At 44.0% G+C, this 25,715-nt stretch overlaps 11 non-coding genes, 10 pseudogenes and 1 gene segment (V, D, J or C); 20 read left to right on the forward strand and 2 right to left on the reverse strand.

The window, feature by feature from the left end:
- The first annotated feature begins 2,922 nt into the window (after positions 1-2,922).
- Positions 2,923-4,650, forward strand: LOC137796483 (Ig kappa-b4 chain C region-like). The segment is given in 2 exon segments: positions 2,923-3,108; positions 4,243-4,650. A coding segment is annotated over 1 exon segment (273 nt).
- A 3,758-nt stretch (positions 4,651-8,408) lies between these two features.
- Positions 8,409-8,490, forward strand: trnas-gcu (transfer RNA serine (anticodon GCU)). Its single transcript has one exon. It is a non-coding gene; the product is annotated as a tRNA-Ser (tRNA).
- Positions 8,491-10,413: 1,923 nt separating this feature from the next.
- On the forward strand, positions 10,414-10,495 carry trnas-gcu (transfer RNA serine (anticodon GCU)). Its single transcript has one exon. It is a non-coding gene; the product is annotated as a tRNA-Ser (tRNA).
- A 776-nt stretch (positions 10,496-11,271) lies between these two features.
- Positions 11,272-11,390, forward strand: LOC137797718 (5S ribosomal RNA; annotated as a pseudogene).
- Positions 11,391-11,463: 73 nt separating this feature from the next.
- LOC137797655 (5S ribosomal RNA) lies at positions 11,464-11,582 on the forward strand (annotated as a pseudogene).
- A 74-nt stretch (positions 11,583-11,656) lies between these two features.
- Positions 11,657-11,775, forward strand: LOC137797270 (5S ribosomal RNA). The gene has a single exon (XR_011078872.1). It is a non-coding gene; the product is annotated as a 5S ribosomal RNA (ribosomal RNA).
- Positions 11,776-11,848: 73 nt separating this feature from the next.
- LOC137797534 (5S ribosomal RNA) lies at positions 11,849-11,967 on the forward strand (annotated as a pseudogene).
- Positions 11,968-12,213: 246 nt separating this feature from the next.
- On the forward strand, positions 12,214-12,332 carry LOC137797523 (5S ribosomal RNA; annotated as a pseudogene).
- A 193-nt stretch (positions 12,333-12,525) lies between these two features.
- trnag-ucc (transfer RNA glycine (anticodon UCC)) lies at positions 12,526-12,597 on the reverse strand. Its single transcript has one exon. It is a non-coding gene; the product is annotated as a tRNA-Gly (tRNA).
- Positions 12,598-12,713: 116 nt separating this feature from the next.
- Positions 12,714-12,785, forward strand: trnaq-uug (transfer RNA glutamine (anticodon UUG)). Its single transcript has one exon. It is a non-coding gene; the product is annotated as a tRNA-Gln (tRNA).
- A 758-nt stretch (positions 12,786-13,543) lies between these two features.
- Positions 13,544-13,615, reverse strand: trnag-ucc (transfer RNA glycine (anticodon UCC)). The gene has a single exon. It is a non-coding gene; the product is annotated as a tRNA-Gly (tRNA).
- A 1,664-nt stretch (positions 13,616-15,279) lies between these two features.
- On the forward strand, positions 15,280-15,351 carry trnah-gug (transfer RNA histidin (anticodon GUG)). Its single transcript has one exon. It is a non-coding gene; the product is annotated as a tRNA-His (tRNA).
- A 219-nt stretch (positions 15,352-15,570) lies between these two features.
- Positions 15,571-15,643, forward strand: trnar-acg (transfer RNA arginine (anticodon ACG)). Its single transcript has one exon. It is a non-coding gene; the product is annotated as a tRNA-Arg (tRNA).
- A 5,722-nt stretch (positions 15,644-21,365) lies between these two features.
- trnas-gcu (transfer RNA serine (anticodon GCU)) lies at positions 21,366-21,447 on the forward strand. The gene has a single exon. It is a non-coding gene; the product is annotated as a tRNA-Ser (tRNA).
- A 1,468-nt stretch (positions 21,448-22,915) lies between these two features.
- LOC137797667 (5S ribosomal RNA) lies at positions 22,916-23,034 on the forward strand (annotated as a pseudogene).
- Positions 23,035-23,309: 275 nt separating this feature from the next.
- On the forward strand, positions 23,310-23,428 carry LOC137797691 (5S ribosomal RNA; annotated as a pseudogene).
- Positions 23,429-23,502: 74 nt separating this feature from the next.
- Positions 23,503-23,621, forward strand: LOC137797042 (5S ribosomal RNA). Its single transcript, XR_011078652.1, has one exon. It is a non-coding gene; the product is annotated as a 5S ribosomal RNA (ribosomal RNA).
- Positions 23,622-23,693: 72 nt separating this feature from the next.
- On the forward strand, positions 23,694-23,812 carry LOC137797451 (5S ribosomal RNA; annotated as a pseudogene).
- Positions 23,813-24,058: 246 nt separating this feature from the next.
- LOC137797572 (5S ribosomal RNA) lies at positions 24,059-24,177 on the forward strand (annotated as a pseudogene).
- Positions 24,178-24,250: 73 nt separating this feature from the next.
- On the forward strand, positions 24,251-24,369 carry LOC137797493 (5S ribosomal RNA; annotated as a pseudogene).
- A 238-nt stretch (positions 24,370-24,607) lies between these two features.
- On the forward strand, positions 24,608-24,716 carry LOC137797792 (5S ribosomal RNA; annotated as a pseudogene).
- A 738-nt stretch (positions 24,717-25,454) lies between these two features.
- On the forward strand, positions 25,455-25,526 carry trnaq-cug (transfer RNA glutamine (anticodon CUG)). The gene has a single exon. It is a non-coding gene; the product is annotated as a tRNA-Gln (tRNA).
- Positions 25,527-25,715: the final 189 nt, after the last annotated feature.

Raw genomic sequence — 25,715 nt, forward strand, 5'->3', positions numbered from 1 at the left:
GAAGAAGAGCAGAAGGGTTATTGAGACAAATCCAGTTTGGAGAAAGATGATCAACATCCCAACAGAAGAGTCTCATTTCTTTAACCCGGAGAACAGATGGAAGAAGGTCAATGCTGCTTGTTCCAGTGGTTCTCCATCACAGCAGAACATGGTGCTGGGGAACCAACGTGTTCACAAGAGAGTCTCACCCTGAACAAGGAGCCCCAGGGTGCTCAGCAGTAGAGTCAGTGACATCATCATCGTGCTGCCGGCGTGTCAGTGTCTCTTAAAGACCTGGACAGCCACTGATCAACACTGGCCTCTTAACGGCTGGCAGCAGAGAGGCAGGACACATATGCAAACACACAGAGTCAGTGAAGTGTAGCTGTCCTCAACACGTCAGGGTGGTTCCTCCTCACTGGTGACGGCTCGCTCTGTTTAAAGCATCTGATATGAAGTGTTGAGGAATAAAGAACCTTTGATGGTTTACATTGGCGGTTTGGTTGATGTTGATTGTGTTTAATTATTAAAACCTATCAAACTGAATAGTATTTGTCACGTCTCCAATGTGTATTTTTGTTCATATTCAAATTCTATATACACAATTATTGTGTATGAAAGGATCTTTGCCTCAATAAACTTTAATGATCATTCCTTCTCTGTTTCAGGTGATGGGTGACCTTTCTCACACATACTTTGTCACTTGGACTTTTTTAACAAATAAGCAACTTTCTTGGTTTTATATGAAATCACAAGTCTAATAGAAAACCTTGTCCTTGTCATGAATGTAACAAATAAGTGTAATGTGTTGTGGCACTGTGCATAACTGCTGCATCACAATGGGTTTGATGAGGTCTATTATTTTAACACAAAGTACTTCCAATAAAAACAACCAGGGCTTTAGTTGTTATATGGTAAGTTTTCTCGATTTTCTTCAAATCTTTGAGCACTATAAAGATAATTCATGTCCATTATATATTAAAGTATCAGTATAACTGTCAGTAGGCTACACAAAAAAGAATATTCTGCAAAGTTGAGAAAATATTTCTCTTAATTTGGATGAACTGTTTAAATGCCTGTAGGTTTGATTTCTCTGTCAGAGGATTTTATTGTGTTAAATATTTTAATTACCTGAGATCCAGACTTCAATTTATAGATTCAACTGTGATGTTCATATACTAAAGAAGTGAGTGTGGAAAGAAAACCTGCTTTGATTATTTATCAACTCAAGATTATGAATGAAGATTATGAATGAAGATTTTATGATGTATAAAAGTCTGTCATCTGTAAACAAACTGATTTCATGATGTGAGACTCTGAGATGAGAAGTCTGAGATGTTGATGCATTTCATTGTGAATTGTGTGATCGTGTGTGTGTATGTGTGTGTGTGTGTGTGTGTGTGTGTGTGTGTGTGTGTGTGTGTGTGTGTGTGTGTGTGTGTGTCTTCAGTGAAGTGTATCAGTCTCTTCAGTAGCTTCCAGCTGCAGCAGTCAGTTCAGTTTCTGTTCAGTCTGACTGAGGGAGGTTTTTGTACGACGCTTTTTCACTGTGTGAACACATACTGACTGTTGATAACGTGAAAACTCTGACAGTAGTAAACTGCTGCATCTTCAGTCTGGACTCCACTGATGGTCAGAGTGAAGTCAGAGTTTGATCCACTGCCTGAAAAACGAGCTGGAATCCCTGATTGTCGAGTGCTAGCATGATAAATAAGCAGTTTAGGAGCTTCTCCATCTCTCTGTTGGTACCAGGCTAATGCATGATAGCTGCTCCAAATATAAACGTTCTGACTGGTCCGACATGAGATGGAGACGGAGCCTCCCACAGCAGAGCTCACTGCTCCAGGCTGAGTCACTGTGACCTGTCCTCTGGACTCTGAGGACACAGAGACAAAGACATAAAGCAGCGTCACGGTTTAGTCGGCTTCACTTCAGAGGGACGATGTTCATAGAGGAGAGGAGTTTGATTCTCTGGACTTTACCTGTGAAGCAGCAGCAGAGGAGAGTCCACATGAGGACGCAGATCAAAGTCATGTTTTTGATGAGGAGGATTTCTGTGTCTTCTGCTGTGATGAAGGACAGCTGTCAGTCATCCAGTGTCCAACTCTCAGGACTATAAAGTCTCCCAGAGCACTGGAGCATGGTGCTGCTGATGCAAAGTGGCTCTCTATGGAAATGCTCTGACGGACTCCAACAGGGACTTGATGACTCTGATGATGCTGATGATCAATGGATCAATCACTTCATCAGAGTATTGATCAGGAATGTGTCGGAGCTCATTTCAGTCTTTAGTTTGAGTTTAGAGGAAACATTTTATTTTAGAATGTTTTGTAAAATCCTCCTAATTCACTACCACACAATTCATTCTCGTTGTAGGACAAATTTAAACAAATATTGTTTATTTATTTATTATAGTGTACAAGAAACATGCATGTATGACCATTATTGACATTTAGCAGGAATAAATGTTTTTCTTCAGGAATAACTTGATAAATCATCAATTAATTTTACTGAAAGACAAGTTAATATTTCTTATAGATGTCTAACATTTGACAAATACATTTTGAAGAAAACATTTTATTCAAGAATGTTTTGTAAAATCCTCCTGATTCACTAAAACACAAATCAACGTCACTTTGGTACAAATTTAAACAAAATGCCAATTTATTTATTATAGTGTACCACAAACACTATTATTAACAATTGGCAGGAATACATGTTTGTCTTTCGGAATATATTTCCATTAAATCAGCAAACTCATTGAATGCTCTTCCATCAAACATACGAACAAAAATAAAAATACAAAAAGTTCAAACATGGCCTCACGGAATGTATTTGTCCCTGTAAAGTAAACAATACGAAAATTATGATTCAAAACATGTTGCTCATGGATGTCTAATATTTAATGAATTCATTGTTAAATTCATATGTATCATTACTGACTCAGGTTTAAACATCTGGACCAGTTCTTACATGAAGTGTGTAAACTGTGACTGAGTTTGGTGAGTTTGTTGGTGTCAGAGTCAGAGAGCCGTGTCTCTCTACACTGAGAGGTTTTTGTACGGCGGCTCAATGACTTTGTGTCACTGTGGTTGACGTTCGGTGGAGGAACCAGACTGAATGTTGGAAGTAAGTCAAATGTTTAACATTTTTATTATTTCAGAAGTCAACTGTCTTTGTATTCATTATTATATTAAACAATTTAGGAAAAATAGTTTTATTTTTATTTTTATAGACAACGTTTTTGTCAAAAATGTTGCACAAAGAAACAAAGTTCACTTCAGCAACAGAAAGTAAAGAAACATGTTGTTACAAAAGTCAAACTTTAAACTGGAGAATAAATTATTTCCTCCAACTTTAATGGTGAAGTAGTTTCTTGAGTGCTTGTAGATGTAGTTCAGTCAGTCAGAGTCAGAGAGACGGTTTTTGTACGGCGGCTCAATGACTTTGTGTCACTGTGGTGGACTTTTGGTGGAGGAACCAGACTGGATGTTGGAAGTAAGTTTCTGCACTAAATTACTAAATATCATTTTGTAAAGTTGTGTTTTCAATTCAGTTTGAGGATGTTTGAGGCAGATAAAATACTTTGTTTATATTTAAAATATGTTTAGTGTTTTTATATCTCCACCTTTATCATGGAGACTAACTCAGAGCAGCTTCACTAAACTTGTCTTTACACGTTCATGTCGTCCTAAAATTTAAACAACTTTAAATTTAAAACAGATAAAACTTGAATTCTTTTTTTTTTAAATAACGAGAATAATATTTAATTTTAGACCCTAATAAAAAATTAGGATTCAAATCAAATTGAACAGAGTAAAGATGAAGATGGTATTTCATGATGTGTAAAATCTTCTTCATTGTGTCAAATAGTGTTGCAAATTTTGAAACTATTTTAAACACTTTTGAATTGCAACTGACATCCACATCAGAAACTTCTGACTAAATATTTAAAAGTAATGTTTCTTTAAGGTTTTCAGTGATGCAGTTGTAATATTGGGCCACGTCTTGGTGTTTCATCTCAGTGGAGTTTGATATATTTCTGGTGGTTCTGTACGATGATTCTCTCTGTGCTGATCTGCATGAGAGGCTTCTTAAAGGGAAGTGAAACAATGTGTGAGTGAGTGACTGGTGGAGCAGAACAAACATCTGGCAGAAACTCCTTATAGGAGAAAACCAACTCTCTCACAGTAAAGGTGTCCACGTGGTGCTTGATTGACAGCTGTGTGGTCCCCGTCCTCTAAGCTGATTGGTGTCTCCTAGGTGATGTCCGTCCCACCCTGACGGTGCTGCCCCCCTCCATTGAGGAGCTGCAGCAGGGGAAGGCCACGCTCATGTGCCTGGCCAACAAGGGCTTCCCCTCAGACTGGAGTCTGGCCTGGAAGGTGGACGGCAGCAGCAGCAGCAGCATCAGCAGCAGCAGCAGCTGGGAGGAGAGCAGCAGCCTCGGGGTGCTGGAGAAGGACGGCCGCTACAGCTGGAGCAGCACCCTGAGGCTCCCTGCAGACCAGTGGAGGAAGGTGGGCTCTGTGACCTGTGAGGCCAGCCAGGGCTCCCAGACTCCGCTCTCAGAGACACTGAGGAGAGACCAGTGTTCCCAGTCCTGAGCTGCCTCACTGGGACTGTGCTACTGGTTCCAGTCTGCTGCTGCTCTCAGTCTCACTCTGTAACTCTCTCTCTCTCTGGTTCTCTTTCTCTCATGACATGTTTCTACATGAACGTCTTCCTGCTTGTGTTGATGCTTTCAACATTTAATACAATAAAGATTTTATCAAGTGTATCATAAAAGTTATGTGTCTTGATTTATTTTCTTTGATATGAAAGCAGACTATTATCTGCATATTGTGAATTAACATGAATTTTATTTTGAGTTTTTGCATTTGATTATGTTTTGATTATAATAATGTTTAATGAGACATAAAACTTGACCAAAAGACTCAAAAGAGAGGTGAGCACAGTCTCTGTCTCCTCCTGTCTGTCTGCAGGATCATCACATCGACTGTTTGTTCAGTTTGAAACATGCAGAATTAAATACGTTATCCCACTAACGTTGTGTGTCATATATATGTGTCTCATATCCCATTATGCTGTGATGGTTTATATGAAGATTATAATCTGATCATAAGAATATGCAGACAACAGTTTATGAAACACCACACAACTTGATAGTGTTTCATTGTCATGGAACAAAATAATTAATTAAAGAGATGATATTCAGAATCATGACTCAGACTGAAGAGCTCTTTCCAGTTTAACTCTTTCAATAAATCTTCTTTAACTGAAGTAAAATATAAGAATGAGGGCTGAAGCTGCAGTTCAACACCACAGAGAGAATATCAAATACAGAAGTTTCATCACTTTACAGCAGTTTGATCACTTTACAGCAGCAGCAACGAAACATTTGTAGTTTGTAGGTGGGACGACGAGGAAGACGAGGAAGACTGAGAGAGCAAAGATTCCGCATACGGCTCCTTTTCACAAGAAGTGGAAGCAGACGAAGAGGAGGAAGAAGAAGATGAAGAAGTGGTAGAAAAGGAGGAGGTGAAAGAAGAAGATGAAGATGACGCGGTGCCCCCAGAGGTCAGAAGAGTCTGCTCCCTCCACGTCAAGCCTCGGATTGTTCTCTAAGAGGACCAGAGAAGAGGACTACAAAGAGTCTGCGTCCTCCACGTCAGGCCTCAGATCCTTCAGAAGATACTGGCAGAGGGATGAGGACAGCGACTCGGATTGAGACTGACAGCCTGTTTGCTGCAGGATTGTAAAACCTTTATGTCTGTCAGGAGTGATAAAGCCCCAGACAGCCTTCCCTTGCGTCTGGCGGGGTCGGCAATAGGTAGCACCCTGCAGCAGAGAAGTTGGTGAGGAACGTCCTGAAGAAGCTCCGCAAATTTAATTTGTCACATAGAATACAGTATGTTCATGTAACCTGGATGTACAGTATTTATACCGTTTATTTACTCAATGTCTTTCTAGATATGTCTTTACATACATATATATATATATATATATATATATATATATATATATATATATATATATATATATATATATATATATATTAGAAACAATATCATAATATTTCTGATATTAAATGCATGAAAAAAATTATATATATATTCTATATTTTTGATTTCCATTTGACTCGAAGGCTATACTGTTATTATTGTTAATTATTGATATTTGTAATATAACATGTTAAAATGGAGGAACATCCAGCAATGTGTGGTATAATTCTTCCCAATTGTATTCAAATGAACTCATAAAGAATAATCTTTACTGATTGTGTACCAGAACCGAAGGTGATGACATGTCGGTGCAAGGGAACAAGATGTGACCTCAATATATAAGAGGGAAACAATGTGGGAACTTAATTAATTAATATCATTATTATCATGTTCATAATACTGCTATAGCTTATTTAAAAATGAACATATACAACTTACCAACACTGGAGAGGCAACACAAAATAAAAAGACATACATAGAAAATAACTACAAGGCACATTTGTGTTTTTACTTTAAACATTTGAGAGTCATTACAAGATATCAAAATGAAATGATGAGATAAAAGTATCTGTGAATGTGCTACTCAACCAATATTCTGTAAGTATTACAGACAGTTCGCTGGCGCCCTCTACTGGTCACTCCGGAGCAACGTGTTGGGGTTTCAGGTAACATGTACGTGCTAATAAAGAGGGCTGGCTCACATTACTTTGACATGTGGTCAGTTGCTCAATGCACATTACATGGAGATTTATGGAATGAGTCACGTCCAAATGTAAAATGGGTCTGCACTTATCCACAAGATTATCAGTTTGTTTTCTTTTATGATAATTTGTGCAGTAAGCCACCATCACCACTAATAAGATTGATAATGCATATGTTTGTAAATGTATTGTGAAATCTGAGTACTGCATATAAACTACAAATGAATTCTATACATGGGAAACAATATTTCTCTGCACACAACATGTGTGTTTGTTGTGTCGCAGCTCAGTCGATGTGAGTGGCAGTGAAGAGTGATGAGTGCAGTGTGCACATAAGAGGAATCGTGCACATATACTGTCGTCTTTAAAATATTGCACATCACTGTTTTGAAGAACAAAAGAAAGAGCCACAGACACACCTTGACATTGTGGGGTTTCTAACTGTACCGGGCAGATTCTCATGAGACAAGAAGCATCTTACAAAGACTATCTCTGTTTCTGTGGAAACCAAAACAACAGGTCAGAGGTCAGGGGTTAACCGTAAAACATCTGGTGTATAGTCTGACGCAACAATGAAGAGAAAATTGAGCTAATTCCCCTCTGCTTAAGGGTGGCATTGATTAACGTGCCTAGCCACCTCCTCCCCGCTATTTAACGCTTTTTTAATCTTTCCAGGCCCATGAAAAACACAAAAAAATGGCTTGGAACTGAATTTTACGGTGACATTTTGTAGTTGCAATCTTTGCTACACTTTGTGGACTCCGCTGGGAACCAATGAAGATAGGGTAGGCCAGCAGCTATTGCAACAAGATGCTCCCTGATCCTGCCCGACTAGCGGAGGACACTTTCAACAACAAATTTGTTTTCTGTCAATATCAAAAAATGAAGTTTTCAAAGAGGTGGAGAATGTGGGCACCAATCCCACTACTTCTCGCAAGCTCTCTACCATTTGAGCTAATTCCCCACTAGTAGTTTAGGTCTCAGGGTAGAGCCACCTATCTCTCCCACCCCACCCCCGCCAGGTCACACTTTTTTCAGCTCAACTGGTGCAAGAAGTCCCATAATGCTCATACGTCCAAATCTTCCACATGAGAGTAGGAGCCAAAGTCACTTGGAGAACATTTGGGCATCGATCCCACTGCCTCTCGCATGCAAAGCAAGCGCTCTACCACTTGAGCTAATTCCCCTCTGCACAAGAGTTCAATGGATCAACGTGCCAGGCCTCCTCCTACCCGCCTATTCTCCTACCCGCTATTTCACGCTTTTTTCAACTTTCCAGGCCCATAAAAACACACACAAAAAATGGCCTGGAACTGAATTTTATGGTGACATTTGGTAGTTGCAATCTTTGCAATACTTTGTGGACTCCACTGGGATCCAATGAAGATAGGGTAGGCCAGCAGCCACTGCAACAAGATGCTCCCTGATCCTGCCCAATTTGCGGAGGACACTTTAAACAACAAACTTGTTTTCCATCAGTATCAGAAAAGAAAGTCTTTTAGAGAGGTGGAGAATGCGGGCATCGATCCCGCTACTTCTCGCATGCTAAGCGAGCGCTCTACCATTTGAGCTAATTCCCCAAGAGTAGTTTATGTCTCAGGCAAGAGACGCCTATATCTCCTCCTCTACCCCCGCCAGGTCACACTTTTCCAAACATTCCAGACCTGTATAATCAGTTTGGAAGGTGAACTGGACCGGACCTTTCACGCAAGGGCATTGAGACGACGAGGTGGCCGAGTGGTTAAGGCGATGGACTGCTAATCCATTGTGCTATGCACGCGTGGGTTCGAATCCCATCCTCGTCGCAGTCCACTTTGCTTTGGTCTGCCATGTCGTGGGCATAATGTGCACCATTGAGCTCAAGACCCAAGCAAAATGCAGTTTCAAGATTAGAAATTGCTCATTTCAAGCAAGAAAAGTCTAAAATGTCTTGCTCTTCCATGATTCATTTGTTAAACAACAGTGATTCTACTGTTTCTACTCCAAGTTTTGGTGGAATAAAAATGCGGTTGCAGTCTTCAGCTCAACTGGTGCAAGAAGTCCCATAATGCTCATACTTCCAAATAAGAGTATGAGCCAAAGCCACTTGGAGAATGTGGGCATCGATCCCACTGCCTCTCGCACGCAAAGCAAGCGCTCTACCACTTGAGCTAATTCCCATCTGCACAAGAGGGCAATGGATCAACGTGCCAGGCCTCCTCCTACCCGCCTATTCTCCTACCCGCTATTTCACGCTTTTTTCAACTTTCCAGGCCCATAAAAAACACACAAAAAATGGCCTGGAACTGAATTTTATGGTGACATTTGGTAGTTGCAATCTTTGCAATACTTTGTGGACTCCACTGGGATCCAATGAAGACAGGGTAGGCCAGCAGCCATTGCGACAACATGCTCGATGATTCTCTGAAGCCATTGCGACAACATGCTCCCTGATCATGCCCGATTAGCGGAGGAACCTTTAAACAACAAGCTTGTTTTCCTCTCAATATCAGAAAACAAAGTCTTTCAAAGAGGTGGAGAATGCAGTCATCGATCCCACTACTTCTCGCATGCGAAGCAAGCGCTCTACCATTTGAGCTAATTCCCCACAATTGGTTTAAGGCTCAGGGAAGAGCTGCCTATATCTCCTCCTCTACCCCCGCCAGTTCACAATTTTCCAAACATTCCAGACCGGTATAATCACTTTGGAAGAAGTCCGATAATGCGACGTCTGAGCAGCCATTGCGACAACATGGGCCCTGATCCTCCCCAATTAGCGGACGACACTTTAAACAACAAACTTGTTTCCTCTCAATATCAGAAAACAAAGTATTTCAAAGAGGTGGAGAATGCGGGCATCGATCCCGCTACTTCTCGCATGCTAAGCGAGCTCTCTACCATTTGAGCTAATTCCCCACAATCAGTTGAATGCTCAGGGAAGAGCCGCCTATATCTCCTCCTCTACACCCGCCAGTTCACAGTTCTCCAATCATTCCAGACCGGTATAATCACTTTGGAAGGTTTAAGTCTGAGCAGCCATTGCGACAACATGGGCCCTGATCCTCCCCAATTAGCGGACGACACTTTAAACAACAAACTTGTTTTCTCTCAATATCAGAAAAGAAAGTCTTTCAAAGAGGTGGAGAATGTGGGCATCGATCCCACTGCCTCTCGCATGCGAAGCAAGCGCTCTACCACTTGAGCTAATTCCCCTCTGCACAAGAGGGCAATGGATCAACGTGCCAGGCCTTCTCCTACCCGCCTATTCTCCTACCCGCTATTTCACGCTTTTTTCAACTTTTCAGGCCCATAAAAACACACACAAAAAATGGCCTGGAACTGAATTTTATGGTGACATTTGGTAGTTGCAATCTTTGCAATACTTTGTGGACTCCACTGGGATCCAATGAAGATAGGGTAGGCCAGCAGCCACTGCAACAAGATGCTCCCTGATCCTGCCCAATTTGCGGAGGACACTTTAAACAACAAACTTGTTTTCCATCAGTATCAGAAAATAAAGTCTTTCAGAGAGGTGGAGAATGCAGGTATCGATCCCGCTACTTCTCGCATGCTAAGCGAGCGCTCTACCATTTGAGCTAATTCCCCAAGAGTCCTTTATTTGTCATGATGGAGACGCCTATATCTCCTCCTCTACCCCCGCCAGGTCACACTTTTCCAAACATTTCAGACCTGTATAATCAGTTTGGAAGGTGAACTGGATCGGACCTTTCACGCAAGGGCATTGAGACGACGAGGTGGCCGAGTAGTTAAGGCGATGGACTGCTAATCCATTGTGCTATGCACGCGTGGGTTCGAATCCCATCCTCGTCGCAGTCCACTTTGCTTTGGTCTGCCATGTCATGGGCATAATGTGCACCATTGAGCTCAAGACCCAAGCAAAATGCAGTTTCAAGATTAGAAATTGCTCATTTCAAGCAAGAAAAGTCTAAAATGTCTTGCTCTTCCGTGATTCATTTGTTAAACAACAGTGATTCTACTGTTTCTACTCCAAGTTTTGGTGGAATAAAAACACGGTTGCTGTCTTCAGCTCAACTGGTGCAAGAAGTCCCATAATGCTCATACTTCCAAATAAGAGTAGGAGCCAAAGTCACTTGGAGAATGTGGGCATCGATCCCACTGCCTCTCGCACGCAAAGCAAGTGCTCGACCACTTGAGGTAATCCCCCTCTGCACAAGAGGGCAATGGATCAACGTGCCAGGCCTCCTCCTACCCGCCTATTCTCCTACCCGCTATTTCACGCTTTTTTCAACTTTCCAGGCCCATAAAAAACACACAAAAAATGGCCTGGAACTGAATTTTAAGGTGACATTTGGTAGTTGCAATCTTTGAAATACTTTGTGGACTCCACTGGTATCCAATGAAGATAGGGTAGGCCAGCAGCCAGTGCAACAAGATGCTCCCTGATCCTGCCCAATTAGCGGAGGACAATTAAAACAACAAACTTGTTTTCCCTCAATATCAGAAAATAAAGTCTTTCAGAGAGGTGGAGAATGCCGGCATCGATCCCACTGCCTCTCGCATGCCATGCAAGCGCTCTACCACCACTCTCGGGATCAATAAAACTCACTTTGGCCACTTCCTTTGTAGCTTACGGCCACACCACTCTGATTGCGCCAGATCTCGTTCGATCTCAGAAGCTAAGCAGAGTTGGGCCTGGTCAGTATTTCCAAAGGAGACCTCCTGGGACGAGCAGGTGCTGTAGGCCTTTTTTATGCCTAATAATTACAACTTCAGTTCTCTCCAGATCAATAAAACTCACTTTGGCCGCTTCCTATGTAGCTTACGGCCACACCACTCTGATTGCGCCTGCTCTCGTTCGATCTCAGAAGTTAAGCAGAGTCGGGCCTAGTCAGTATTTGGATGGGAGACCTCCTGGGCATACCAGGTGCTAAAAGCCTTTTTAAATGCTGAATGATAAACACTCTAGTTCTCTCCAGGTCAATAAAACTCACCTTGTCCGCTTCCTATGCAGCTTACGGCCACACCACTCTGATTGCGCCTGATCTCGTCAGCTCTCGGAAGCTAAGCAAAGTTGGGCCTGGTCAGTACTTGAACGGGAGACCTCCTGGGAATACCAGGTGCCGTAGGCTTTTTTTTAACCTAATAATTAAAACTCCAGTTCTCTCCAGATCAACAAAACTCTCTTCGGCCACTTCTTTTCTAGCTTACGGCCACACCACTCTGATTGCTCCTGATCCCGTTCAATCTCAGAAACTAAGCAGAGTTGGGCCTGGTCAGTACTTGGATGGGAGACCTCCTGGGCATACCAGGTGCTAGAAGCTTTTTTAAATGCCGAATAAGAAACACTCTAGTTCTCTCCAGGTCAATAAAACTCACCTTGTCCGCTTCCTATGCAGCTTACGGCCACACCACTCTGATTGCGCCTGATCTCGGAAGTTAAGCGGAGTTGTACTTGGGTGGGAGACCTCCTGGGAATACCTGGTCCGATAAGCTTTTTTAAATGCCGAATAAGAAACACTCTAGTTCTCTCCAGGTCAATAAAACTCACCTTGTCCGCTTCCTATGCAGCTTACGGCCACACCACTCTGATTGCGCCTGATCTCGTCAGCTCTGAGAAGTTAAGCGGAGTTGGGCTTGGCCAGTACTTGGGTGGGAGACCTCCTGGGAATACCAGGTGCTATAATCTTTTTCTATGCTTAATAATTAAAAATCCAGTTCTCCCCAGGTCAATGAAAGTCACTTTTGCGCAACCTTTTCAGCTTACGGCCACACCACACTGTTTGCCCCTGAGTTTGTCTGAACTCAGAAGCTAAGCAGAGTAACCCTAAAATGTTGATTCACCATGTATCGGACATAAGTGGACGTACTGATCGTAGCGATGCATTGGCTGGGAATCGAACCCAGGTCAACTGCTTGGAAGGCAGCTATGCTCACCACTATACCACCAATGCACAAAAAGAGCCTGGCATGATGTCACAAAAATTGAATGAACTGAAATGTAAGTCAATGTGTAACATTGGGAACTGACAGATTTACCTTCAACCACAACAAGGCAATTAAAGAGCTTGGTTCCATGGTGTAAAGGTCAGCACTTTGGACTTTGAATCCAGTGATCCGAGTTCAAGTCTCGTTGGAACCTTCATTATGCACATGGAAAACAACTACCACGTTGTTCCCATGCTGTTGTGAAACTCAAATGTGATATAGAGATAAGTGAGACAACGCAAGTAGCCACAAAATTTGGCGTCAACCTCCAAAGGCACAACTTTGATCATTCGCAAGACATTTGCGGCGATCCAAGTACACTATTTTTCCAACGGAAGAACACGTTGTTTATTTAAGACAGTAACCCTAAAATGTTCAGCCACCATGTCCAGGACATAATTGATCATAGAGATTCATTGGCTGGGAATCGAACCCAGTCAACTGCTTGGAAGGCAGCCATGCTCACCATTATACCACCAATGCACAAAAAGAGCCTGGCATGATGACACAAAAATTGAATGAACTGAAATGTAAGTCAGCGCGCAACAATGGGAACTGACAGATTTACCTTCAACCACAACAAGACAATTAAAGAGCTGGTTCCATGATGTAAAGGTCAGCACTTTGGATCCGAGTTCAAGTCTCGGTGGAACCTTCATTATGCACATGGAAAACAACTGCCACGTTGTTCCCATGCTCTTGTGAAACTCAAATGGGATATGGAGATAAGTGAGACAATGCAAGTAGCCACAAAATTTGCCGTCAACCTCCAAAGGCACAACTTTGATCATTCGCAAGACATTTGCGGCGATCCAAGTACACTATTTTTCCAACGGAAGAACACGTTGTTTATTTAAGACAGTAACCCTAAAATGTTCTGCCACCATGTTCAGGACATATTGATCATAGAGATGCATTGGCTGGGAATCGAACCCAGGTCAACTGCTTGGAAGGCAGCTATGCTCACCACTATACCACCAACGCACAAAAAGAGCCTGGCATGATGACACAAAAATTGAATGAACTGAAATGTAAGTCAGCGCGTAACATTGGGAACTGACAGATTTACCTTCAACCACAACAAGGTCAGCACTTTGGACTTTGAATCCAGTGATCCGAGTTCAACTCTCGGTGGAACCTCCATTATGCACATGGAAAACAACTGCCATGTTCTTCCCATGCTTTTGTGAAACTCAAATGTGATATAGAGATAAGTGAGACAATGCAAGTAGCCACAAAATTTGGCGTGTACTTCTAAAGGCACAACTTTGATCTTTCGCAAGACATTTTCGGCGGTTCAAGGACTTTTTTTTTCCAATGAAAGAAATCTTTGTTTATTTAAGAAAGTAACCCTAAAATGTTCAGCCACCATGTGTAGGACATACTTATCATTGAGATTCATTGGCTGGGAATTGAACCCTGGTCAAATACTTAGAAGGGAGCTCTGCTAGCCACTATACCAACAATGCACTAAAAGGGCTTAGCATAGTTCCACAAAAATTGAATGAACTAAAATGTAACACAAGAAGGGACAGTAAATGTGCACTTAGCTTTCACATTTTCACGCTATCATTCTTTGTATTCCCTGTATATCCCGAAAAACCAACCCAATATCCAAGTTCATCAATCCTCTTTCGTATCGAGGACAGTATCTCCGCTTGTCACGCGGAAGACCAGGATTCGATTCCTAGACGGGGAGCGTTCCGCTGGCAGGACAGGTGTCAAAATGCCCCAAGTTGTCAATGCACAGCATAAGGAAACGGGCGACAGGATTCAAGAGACCCCTTGAGAACCAGACCCACCACTGGAGCTCACCCCCTGACCCGGCTCACCATCAGACCCCGTGGACCCACACTTAAGCACACCCCTTCAGTTAAAACCCTTATTTGGCCCATTTAGAGTGTCGCAACCCTGGTGCTCTAGAATACGAGACTGACATTGGGGATACCGGTTTACATTTGGGTTAATACAGTGTGGTACTCGAGAATATGAGACACGTGGGATACTAGCTGACATTCAAACTCATTGCTGGTGTCTGATAGTCACAATTATGTCAGTCAGCTTCTCAAATGAAGCAAGATCGCAGGGGGAACCAGCCGCTAATAAGAAGAAACAGGTCTGCAGCTCATGCAGTTCTTTAGCTTGTTCACAGATTGATCCTCGTCCAACAAGTCCCTGTATATCACTGTAAAAAACTTATCTGACGTCTACTCTGAACATTTGAAATTGCACCTTATCTTAATAAATTCTTGAACTATGATATAGCTTGATGCTAGTTTTTAAAGTTCCTGCTCTAATAACTATTCATTATTACAGCTGTAAAAAGGCTGAATGATGTGTAAACTGACTTTTATGTGAAAAAATAAGCACTGTGTCAATCATGTGATCGTATAGTGGTTAGTACTCTGCGTTGTGGTTGCAGCAACCCCGGTTTGAATCTGGGTCACGGCAGCATGTTGGAGTTGTGTGTTGTTTAAGCTATTGTTGTTGTACACTGGCATTCGTCTTACTTCACACAGTGTCAAACTTGACAGCTACAGTTCCTTCTCTGATAACTATTAATTCCAGTAGATTTACAGCTGTAAGAAGGCTGAATGATGTGTAAACTGACTTTTATGTGAAAAAATAAGCACCGTGTCAATCATGTGGCCGTGATCGTATAGTGGTTAGTACTCTGCGTTGTGGTCGCAGCAACCCCGGTTCGAATCCGGGTCACGGCAGCGTGTAGGTGTTGTTTAAGCTATTCTTGTTGTACTCTGACATTCGTCTTACTTCACACAGTGTCAAACTTGACAGCTTCAGTCGTGTTTTCTGCGTGAAGCCTTATGCTTTCCGGCTACACCAGTCCGGAGTTCTCCATCTGTTCAGCAAATAAAACTCACAACAGTTTGCATGAAATGCTGGCACATGATGGAATTTACAGCAAAAGTATCACTGTAGGGTTAGTGGCGCAATGGATAACGCGTCTGACTACGGATCAGAAGATTCTAGGTTCGACTCCTGGCTAGCTCGTGCAGTCCTTTAGCTTGTTAATCCTGGTACAACAAGTTCCTGGATAACACTGTAAAAAACTAATCTGACGTCGACTCTGAACATTTGAAGTTGCACCTGAACTTCAAACAATTCTTGAACAATGATATAGCTTGATGCTACTTTTTAAAGTTCCTGCTCTGATAACTATTAATTCTAGTACATTTACAGCTGTAAAAAGGCTGAATGATGTGTGAGCTGGTTTTTGCGTTAAAAAATAAGCATGTGGCCGTGATCGTATAGTGATTAGTACCCGCTATTTAACGCTTTTTTATACTTCCCAGGCCCAAAAAACACAAAAAATGGCCTGGAACTGAATAAAAACACGGTTGCTGTCTTCAGCTCAACTGGTGCAAGAAGTCCCATAATGCTCATACTTCCAAATAAGAGTAGGAGCCAAAGTCACTTGGAGAATGTGGGCATCGATCCCACTGCCTCTCGCATGCGAAGCAAGCCCTCTACCACTTGAACGTGCCAGGCCTCATCCTACCCGCCTATTCTCCTACCCGCTATTTCACGCTTTTTTCAACTTTCCAGGCCCATAAAAAACACACAAAAAATGGCCTGGAACTGAATTTTGTGGTGACATTTGGTAGTTCAATCTTTGCAATACTTTGTGGACTCCACTGGGATCCAATGAAGATAGGGTAGGCCAGCAGCCACTGCAACAAGATGCTCCCTGATCCTGCCCAATTTGCGGAGGACACTTTAAACAACAAACTTGTTTTCCATCAGTATCAGAAAATAAAGTCTTTCAGAGAGGTGGAGAATGCAGGCATCGATCCCGCTACTTCTCGCATGCTAAGCGAGCGCTCTACCATTTGAGCTAATTCCCCAAGAGTCATTTATTTGTCAGGCAAGAGACGCCTATTGTTGTACTTTTTTGTCAGGAATAAAAGTACTCGAGGGCTGATTCGTGTTGATCACCTTGCATGTAACGTTTAATAACTACAACGCCAAGACACAGATCTCGCGATCACACATCACTCATAAGGTTGCCAGGTACAAACGTAATCCCTGAATAACAGACCACTTCTACAATATACTACATCCTCCTTTTCCAAGTAAGATAGTCCCCTTTTGAGTGACTAACTGGACCTCAAAACAATTTCAGCAAATGACATTGTTCACTAACAACCATACTTTTTTATGCATACAATATGACCTGAGAAACACAAACTGATTTGCATAAAAACACATCTGTTTTAACCACTCTTATTCGGTTAACTAACATTAACTTGAACTTGAACCCATCAGCAGGTCACAGTCATCAGCATTAGCTCATCTCAAAGTCATTGTACTTTGACGGATGCTTTATTTGTCTCCCACTTCTGGTGCTTCGGATAGGAGTTGACGGAGAACCTGTGCTCTCTTCACAGGCAGGTGCAGTCTGGTCTTGCTGTGAGCTGAGAGGTGGTTCTGAGTCCTCCGTTTGTAAGGCTTCTGGCTGTTCAAATAGTTCAGACTCACCATCTCTCTGCAGACTTGGGTGGATTCTCCTTAGATGCCGCCGGTTTCTCCTGAAAGTGACACCACTGGGGGTCTGCACATCATATGCTCGCGGCTCCCCTCTTTTGCTTATGACTGTTGCTGGTTCCCATCCACGCCGTGTTGTCATATGAACTGTACTACCAGGCGTGAACTCAGGCAGAGGTTTTGAGTTGGAGTTATAATAGTGTTCCTGTCTTGCTTGCAAATGTTTAAGCTTTGAATGAAATCCTTCTGGAATGGCGGGTTGTAGCACAGCTGTAGCGATTGGCAAGGTACTTCGCAACACTCTTCCCATCAGTACTTGTGCTGGGGAAAACTCTGTACCAGTCACTGGTGTGTTTCTGAGTGACAGGAGAGCTAAGTGTGGATCTGTACCTGTTTGTGTTGCCTTTTTGAGTGCATGCTTTACTGTCTTTACCCTCCTCTCCGCAAGACCGTTTGATTGCGGATATCCTGGACTGGAGTGGATGAGCTTTATACCCCATGAAGCTGCAAACTGTCCCATTTCACAACTTGCAAAAGGAACATGGTCGCTCACCAGCTCTTTAGTAATTCCATGCCTAGCAAAGACCGCTTTCATCTTGCGTATGACCGTATGGGCAGTCTTGTCTGGGAGATGAAGCACTTCTGGATATTTTGACAGATAATCCACAATTATAAGGTATGACTGTCCATGGAGCTCGAAAATGTCTGCCCCAATCTTCAGCCACGGCAGCTCAGGGACCTCATGTGGGATAAGAGGCTCTTTTTGATTTTGTGGCTGAAGCTGTTGACATGGAGCACAGCTGTCCACCATGTGCTCAATGTCATGTGACATACCTGGCCAGTACATCACCTTCCTGGCCTGTGCTTTCATCCTCTGTATACCTTGATGTGCAAGGTGCAGTCTGTCAAGCATCATCTGCCTTGCACTCTGTGGAATCATAATCTTATCACCTGTCATCAGTATTCCGTCCCCAATGTTGATGGCAGTTCGCATAGGCCAGTACTGGTGGAGGTTAGTGGCAATGCTGCTTCGCTTTTTGGGCCAACCATTGTGGTGCATTGCGACTACCTGCTGCAACACGTTATCTGCGGCTGTGGCATCCTTCAGTGTCTTGTGCGTGTCAGCGTCCATTGCAGCTGTGGGCTCCATTGCGTGAACTACCCTCTCTTCAAACAGATCCTCTTTTACCTCGTCATTGTTGCCCTCAAGAAAGGCACGAGACAGGGCATCAGCGACATGCATGTCCTTGCCAGCAGTGTATACTATATTCAGATCATAGCGTTGGAGCTGCAATAACATGCGCTGTAGGCGTGCTGGCGCTTTGCTTAGATGTTTCCTGAAAATTATTTCCAGTGGTTTGTGATCTGATTGGACTGTCACTGAGTTGCCGTAAACATATCGGTGAAAGCGTTTTGTTGCAAAAGCTATCGCCAACAGCTCCTTCTCAATCTGAGCATAATTTTTCTCAGATTCTGAGAGTGCACGTGAAGCATAGGACAGAGGACAACCGTCTTGAAGAAGACAAGCAGCCAGTCCATCTTTTGATGCGTCACATTGTATGGTGAGAGGCTTAGACTGATCATAAAACTTGAGCACAGGGGCTTGTGTGAGGGTGGATTTCAGCCTGTTCAGTGCAGCACTGTGCTCATGACCCCATTGCCATGCAACTTCTTTTCTCAGCAGCTGTCGGAGTGGAGCAGTTATTGTGGCTTCATTTGGAATGTACTGGGCCAAATATCTTGTCATTCCCAGCAGCCTTTGCAGCCCTTTCCTGTCCTCAGGCTCTGGCATGTTCTTGATGGCCAGCACCTTGGATTCATCAGGCTTCACTCCCTTGGACGTGACGACATGCCCCATGTACCTGACTGTGTCCACTTTGTACTGAATCTTCTCCTTATTGAACTTCACGTTCGACCTTTGTGCAGTCTCCATGACTTTTTGAAGGATGGCGTCATGCTCCTCCTCAGATGCAGCGGCGATTATCATATCGTCGGCAATTATGTGCACGCCATCAATATTTCCAAACGTCTCACAATTCTTTTGCTGAAACACTTCACTGGCGGACTTCACGCAGAAAGGAAGCCTCTTAAAGCGAAACCTGCCCCAGGGTGTGCTAAATGTGCACAACACAGATGAGGATTTGTCAAGCTTTACTTGCCAATAGCCGTCTTTCTCATCTAGAATTGTGAAGATGGACTTTCCGGACAACCTACACAGGACCTCTTCTGGGGTGGGTATGGAGTAGTGCTGCCTCTTAATCGCTTCGTTTAGATCACGAGGGTCCAAACACACCCTCAGAGACCCGTTCTTCTTCTCTGTGATGACAAGGCTATTAACCCACTCCGTCGGCTCAGTCACAGGTTCTATGACGTCTTTGTCGACGAGCTCTTGCAGTGTAGTTTTTAATCTGTCCATGACAGCGATGGGAATTTTCCTGCAGCCGTGTACTACCGGGGTCACATTGGGGTCAATGTGAATGTGATGTATCCCTGGAAACTGTCCCAGACCACTGAAGACGGATGGATAGGCTTCCACCAACTCCTCTTTTGTGGCTGGCGCCTTCACTCTGATCATGTCCACTCTTTTTACCAGCTGTAGTTTCTCGCACGCTTCTCTGCCAAGTATTGGAGTGGAGGAGTGCTTTGTTACAAAGAACTGCAGACCTGACTTGCTCTTGGTGGTTTCACATATAAAACTCACTGTGCCTTCTGGTGCCAGGCGTGCTCCTCCATATGCAACAAGAACTACTGGGGTGGGCTTCAACTGATTGGGACCTGGGATCTTTTGGTAAATGTTCATAGGCAGCACATTTGCTTCCGCCCCGGTATCCAGTTTAAACTTAACAGCAACGTTTCTGATATTGGCTGTGGTGTACCATGCTCTGTCAGCTTGTTGAGCTGTGTGGCCTAATTCAGCACATGACATAGTGCCTATGAAAAGAGACTCAACTTCCCTTTTCAACTGATTGACACTTTTCACAGAGTCTTGCCTGTCTTGTGATGAAATACACACTTTGGCAAAGTGATTTTGCTTGCTGCATTTGTGGCATACAGCGCCAAAAGCTGGACACTGTCGTGGCTTGTGTGTCCCACCACATTTTCTACAGGCATTGGCACTTGCATTAAATGTTTGTGCTCTATCTGGTGGTCTTTGTTTTCTCATTTTGCTAAATTTATATTTCTCTGAGCCAACTGCCACCTTGCTTAGTGCCTGCACTGATGCTTCTGTTTGCATCGTTCCCATGACGCGCATTTAAGACGTAGCAGCTTCTGCAGCTCTGCAAATATCAATAGCTTTATCGAGAGTCAAGACTGTTTCTCTTAGTAGTCTCTCTTTCATGCGAGCATTTGGCACACTAAACACAAGTTTGTCTCTTATCATATCTTCTTCTCCCACACCAAACTCACAGTTCTTGCATTTCTGACGAAGTTCTGTCACAAACTTGTCGACAGCGAGTCCTTCAGGCATGGAATGAGACCAAAACTGGTGGCGTTCAAAGACAATATTTTTCTTCGGCGTGCAGTACGACCTGAATGCGTCCATAATCTCGTCCAGCGTCGGTTCATCATCGCCGGCCATTTCAACGTTGAGGGTGTTGTACACCTCAAGTGCGTCCTCTCCGACGGTGTGCAACATGATAGCAATTTGCACCGGTTCATCCTTCTCGTCCGCACCTGTAGCCGTCATATAGAGCCTAAAACGCTGCTCCCAGCGTCGCCAATTTTCGCTTAAATTGCCGGTGAGCACGAGCGGTGCGGGGGGCTTGAACTGGTCCATGCTTAGCTGCTAGCTGTCTCCGAGATTCAACAGGCTCGAACTGCTAGCTACTTACTTAGTCATTATAACGCGGGTAAAACTTTCCTTTTCTCAACCACAGGGTTACAGCTTAGTGCAGCATTCGCTCGTGGATGAAGAAAAATCCCTTTCTGACACCATGTTGTACTTTTTTGTCAGGAATAAAAGTACTCGTAGGCTGATTCGTGTTGATCACCTTGCATGTAACGTTTAATAACTACAATGCCAAGACACAGATCTCGCGATCACACATCACTCATAAGGTTGCCAGGTACAAACGTAATCCCTGAATAACAGACCACTTCTACAATATACTACACCTATATCTCCTCCTCTACCCCCGCCAGGTCACACTTTTCCAAACATTCCAGACCTGTATAATCAGTTTGGAAGGTGAACTCGATCGGACCTTTCACGCAAGGGCGTTGAGACGACGAGGTGGCCGAGTGGTTAAGGCGATGGACTGCTAATCCATTGTGCTATGCACGCGTGGGTTCGAATCCCATCCTCGTCGCAGTCCACTTTGCTTTGGTCTGCCATGTCATGGGCATAATGTGCACCATTGAGCTCAAGACCCAAGTAAAATGCACTTTCAAGATTAGAAATTGCTCATTTAACACAAGAAAAGTCTAAAATGTCTTGCTCTTCCATGATTCATTTGTTAAACAACAGTGATTCTACTGTTTCTACTCCAAGTTTTGGTGGAATAAAAATGCGGTTGCTGTCTTCAGCTCAACTGGTGCAAGAAGTCCCATAATGCTCGTACTTCCAAATAAGAGTAGGAGCCAAAGTCACTTGGAGAATGTGGGCATCGATCCCACTGCCTCTCGCATGCGAAGCAAGCGCTCTACGACTTGAGCTAATTCCCCTCTGCACAAGTGGGCAATGGATCAACGTGCCAGGCCTCCTCCTACCCGCCTATTCTCCTACCCGCTATTTAACTCTTTTTGTTTTAACTTTCCAGGTCCATAAAAAACACACAAAAAATGGCCTGGAACTGAATTTTATGGTGACATTTGGTAGTTGCAATCTTTGCAATACTTTGTGGACTCCACTGGGATCCAATGAAGATAGGGTAGGCCAGCAGCCACTGCAACAAGATGCTCCGTGATCCTGCCCAATTTGCGGAGGACACTTTAAACAACAAACTTGTTTTCCATCAGTATCAGAAAATAAAGTCTTTCAGAGAGGTGGAGAATGCAGGCATCGATCCCGCTACTTCTCGCATGCTAAGCGAGCGCTCTACCATTTGAGCTAATTCCCCACAATTGGTTTAAGGCTCAGGGAAGAGCCGCCTATATCTCCTCCTCTGCCCCCGCCAGTTCACAGTTCTCCAAACATTCCAGACCGTTATAATCACTTTGGAAGGTTTAAATATGAGCAGCCATTGCGACAACATGGGCCCTGATCCTCCCCAATTAGCGGACGACACTTTAAACAACAACCTTGTTTTCTCTCAATATCAGAAAAGAAAGTCTTTCAAAGAGGTGGAGAATGTGGGCATCGATGCCACTGACTCTCGCATGCGAAGCAAGCGCTCTACCACTTGAGCTAATTCCCCTCTGCACAAGAGGGCAATGGATCAACGTGCCAGGCCTCATCCTACCTGCCTATTCTCCTACCCGCTATTTCACGCTTTTTTCAACTTTCCAGGCCCATAAAAAACACACAAAAAATGGCCTGGAACTGAAATTTGTGGTGACATTTGGTAGTTGCAATCTTTGCAATACTTTGTGGACTCCACTGGGATCCAATGAAGATAGGGTAGGCCAGCAGCCACTGCAGCAAGATGCTCCCTGATCCTGCCCAATTTGCGGAGGACACTTTAAACAACAAACTTGTTTTCCATCAGTATCAGAAAATAAAGTCTTTCAGAGAGGTGGAGAATGCAGGCATCGATCCCACTGCCTCTCGCATGCCAAGCAAGCGCTCTACCACCACTCTCGGGATCAATAAAACTCACTTTGGCCACTTCCTTTGTAGCTTACGGCCACACCACTCTGATTGCGCCAAATCTCGTTCGATCTCAGAAGCTAAGCAGAGTTGGGCCTGGTCAGTACTTGATTGGGAGACCTCCTGGGAATACCAAGTCCTATAAGCTGGGACTTATAGGACTTATGCCTAATAATTAAAACTCCAGTTCTCTCCAGGTTAATAAAGCTACCTTTGGCCGCAACATTTTCTGCTTCCGGCCACACCACTGTGATTGCTTCTGATCTCGTTAGATCTCAGAAGCTAAGCAGAGTTGGTCCTGGTCAGTATTTCGAAAGGAGACCTCCTGGGACGAGCAGGTGCTGTAGGCCTTTTTTATGCCTAATAATTACAACTTCAGTTCTCTCCAGATCAATAAAACTCACTTTGGCCGCTTCCTTTGTACCTTACGGCCACACCACTCTGATTGCGCCTGATCTTGTTCGATCTCAGAAGCAAAGCAGAGTCGGGCCTACTCAGTACTTGCATGGGAGACCTCCTGAGAATACCAGGTGCTATAAGCTTTTTTAAATGCTGAATAATAAACACTATAGTTCTCTCCAGGTCAAAAAAACTCACCTTGTCCGCTTCCTATGCAGCCTACGGCCACACCACTCTGATTGCACCTGATCTCGTCAGCTCTCGGAAGCTAAGCAAAGTAGGGCCTGGTCAGTACTTGAACGGGAGACCTCCTGGGAATACCAGGTGCCGTAGGCTTTTTTTAACCTAATAATTAAAACTCCAGTTCTCTCCAGATCAACAAAACTCTCTTCGGCCGCTTCTTTTCTAGCTTATGGCCACACCACTCTGATTGCTCCTGATCCCGTTCAATCTCAGAAACTAAGCAGAGTTGGGCCTGGTCAGTACTTGGATGGGAGACCTCCTGGGAATACCATGTGCGGTAAGCTTTTTTAAATGCCGAATAAGAAACACTCTAGTTCTCTCCAGGTCAATAAAACTCACCTTGTCCGCTTCCTATGCAGCTTACGGCCACACCACTCTGATTGCGCCTGATCTCGGAAGTTAAGCGGAGTTGTACTTGGGTGGGAGACCTCCTGGGAATACCAGGTCCGATAAGCTTTTTTAAATGCTGAATAAGAAACACTCTAGTTCTCTCCAGGTCAATAAAACTCACCTTGTCCGCTTCCTATGCAGCTTACGGCCACACCACTCTGATTGCGCCTGATCTCGTTAGCTCTGAGAAGTTAAGCGGAGTTGGGCTTGGCCAGTACTTGGGTGGGAGACCTCCTGGGAATACCAGGTGCTATAATCTTTTTCTATGCTTAATAATTAAAAATCCAGTTCTCCCCAGGTCAATAAAAGTCACTTTTGCCGCAACCTTTTCAGCTTACGGCCACACCACACTGTTTGCCCCTGAGTTTGTCTGAACTCAGAAGCTAAGCAGAGTTGGGCCTGTTTAGTACCTGGATGGAAGACCGCCTGGGAATACCAGGTGCTGTAAGCCATTGTGTATGCTTAAAAATCCAGTTCTCTCCAGGTCAAGAGAACTCACTTTGGCTGGAACATTTTCAGCTTACGTCCACACCCCACTGATTGCGCCAGATCTCAGATGCTAAGCAGAGGTGGGCCTGGTTAGTACTTGGATCGGAAACTGTAAGGGCTGTAAGATTTTTTTATGCTTAATAATTAAACATCCAATTCTCCCCAGGTCAATAAAACTCACTTTGGCCACAACATTTTCAGCTTATGGCCACACCCCACTGATTGCGCCTGATCTCAGATGCTAACCAGAGTTGGGCTTGGTTAGTACTTGGATGGGAGACCACCTGGGAATACCAGGTGCGGTAAGCATTTTTATGATGCCTAATATTTAAAACTCCTGTTCACCACCATCAGCAGGACTTATCACGCAGTCCCTCGTGCTGCACTGGGAAACTCTGACCTCGCCATGGTTCACCTGATTCCCTCATACCGGCAGAAACTAAAACTCTGCAAACCTGTATTGAGGAAATTCAAGAAGTGGACCAGTGAGGCTTGGGAGGATCTTCGGTCGTGCTTGGACTGCACTGACTGGGACGTTTTCAGGACTGCTACCAACAGTTTGTATGAGTACACAGAGGCTGTAACTTCATACATCAGCTTCTGTGAGGACAGCTATGTTCCATCCAGCTCCAGGGTGAGCCACAACGACGACAAACCCTGGTTCACACCAGAGCTCAGAACGCTACGCTTGCAGAAGGACCAGGCGTTTAGGAGTGGGGACAATGACTTGTTCACAGAGTCAAAATACAGGTTTAGTAAGGCGGTGAGAGATGCTAAACGACTGTACTCTGAGAAACTGCAACATCAGCTCTCAGCAAGTGACTCTACTTCTGTCGGGAGAGGTCTCAGGCAGATCACCAACTACAAGCCTAAAACCCCCCACTCCATGAACGACCTCCGCCTGGCAAACGAGCTGAACGACTTCTACTGCCGCTTTGAAAGATAATGCAGCAGTCCTGACGCCATCCCCCACAGGCCCATCATCCAGCCACAGGCCCCCAACGCCCCCTCCCCCAGCCCATCAGGGGCTAGCAAACTCAAGTGCTTGGTTCCATGGTGTAATGGTCAGCACTTTGGACTCTGAATCCAGTGATCCGAGTTCAAGTCTCGGTGGAACCTTCATAATGCACAAGGAAAACCACTGTCACGTTGTTCCCACGCTGTTGTGAAACTCAAATGTGATATGGAGATATGTCAGACAATGCAAGTAGCCACAAATGTTTGGCGTGCACTTCTAAAGGCACAACTTTGATCATTCGCAAGACATTTTCGGCGGTTCAAGGACTTTTCTTCCAATGAAAGAAGGCT

Source organism: Clinocottus analis, unplaced genomic scaffold, assembly GCF_023055335.1.
Source record: "Clinocottus analis isolate CAN_PGR_092001 unplaced genomic scaffold, fCliAna1.0.p SCAF_3, whole genome shotgun sequence".
Classification (NCBI taxonomy): Eukaryota; Metazoa; Chordata; class Actinopteri; order Perciformes; family Cottidae; genus Clinocottus; species Clinocottus analis.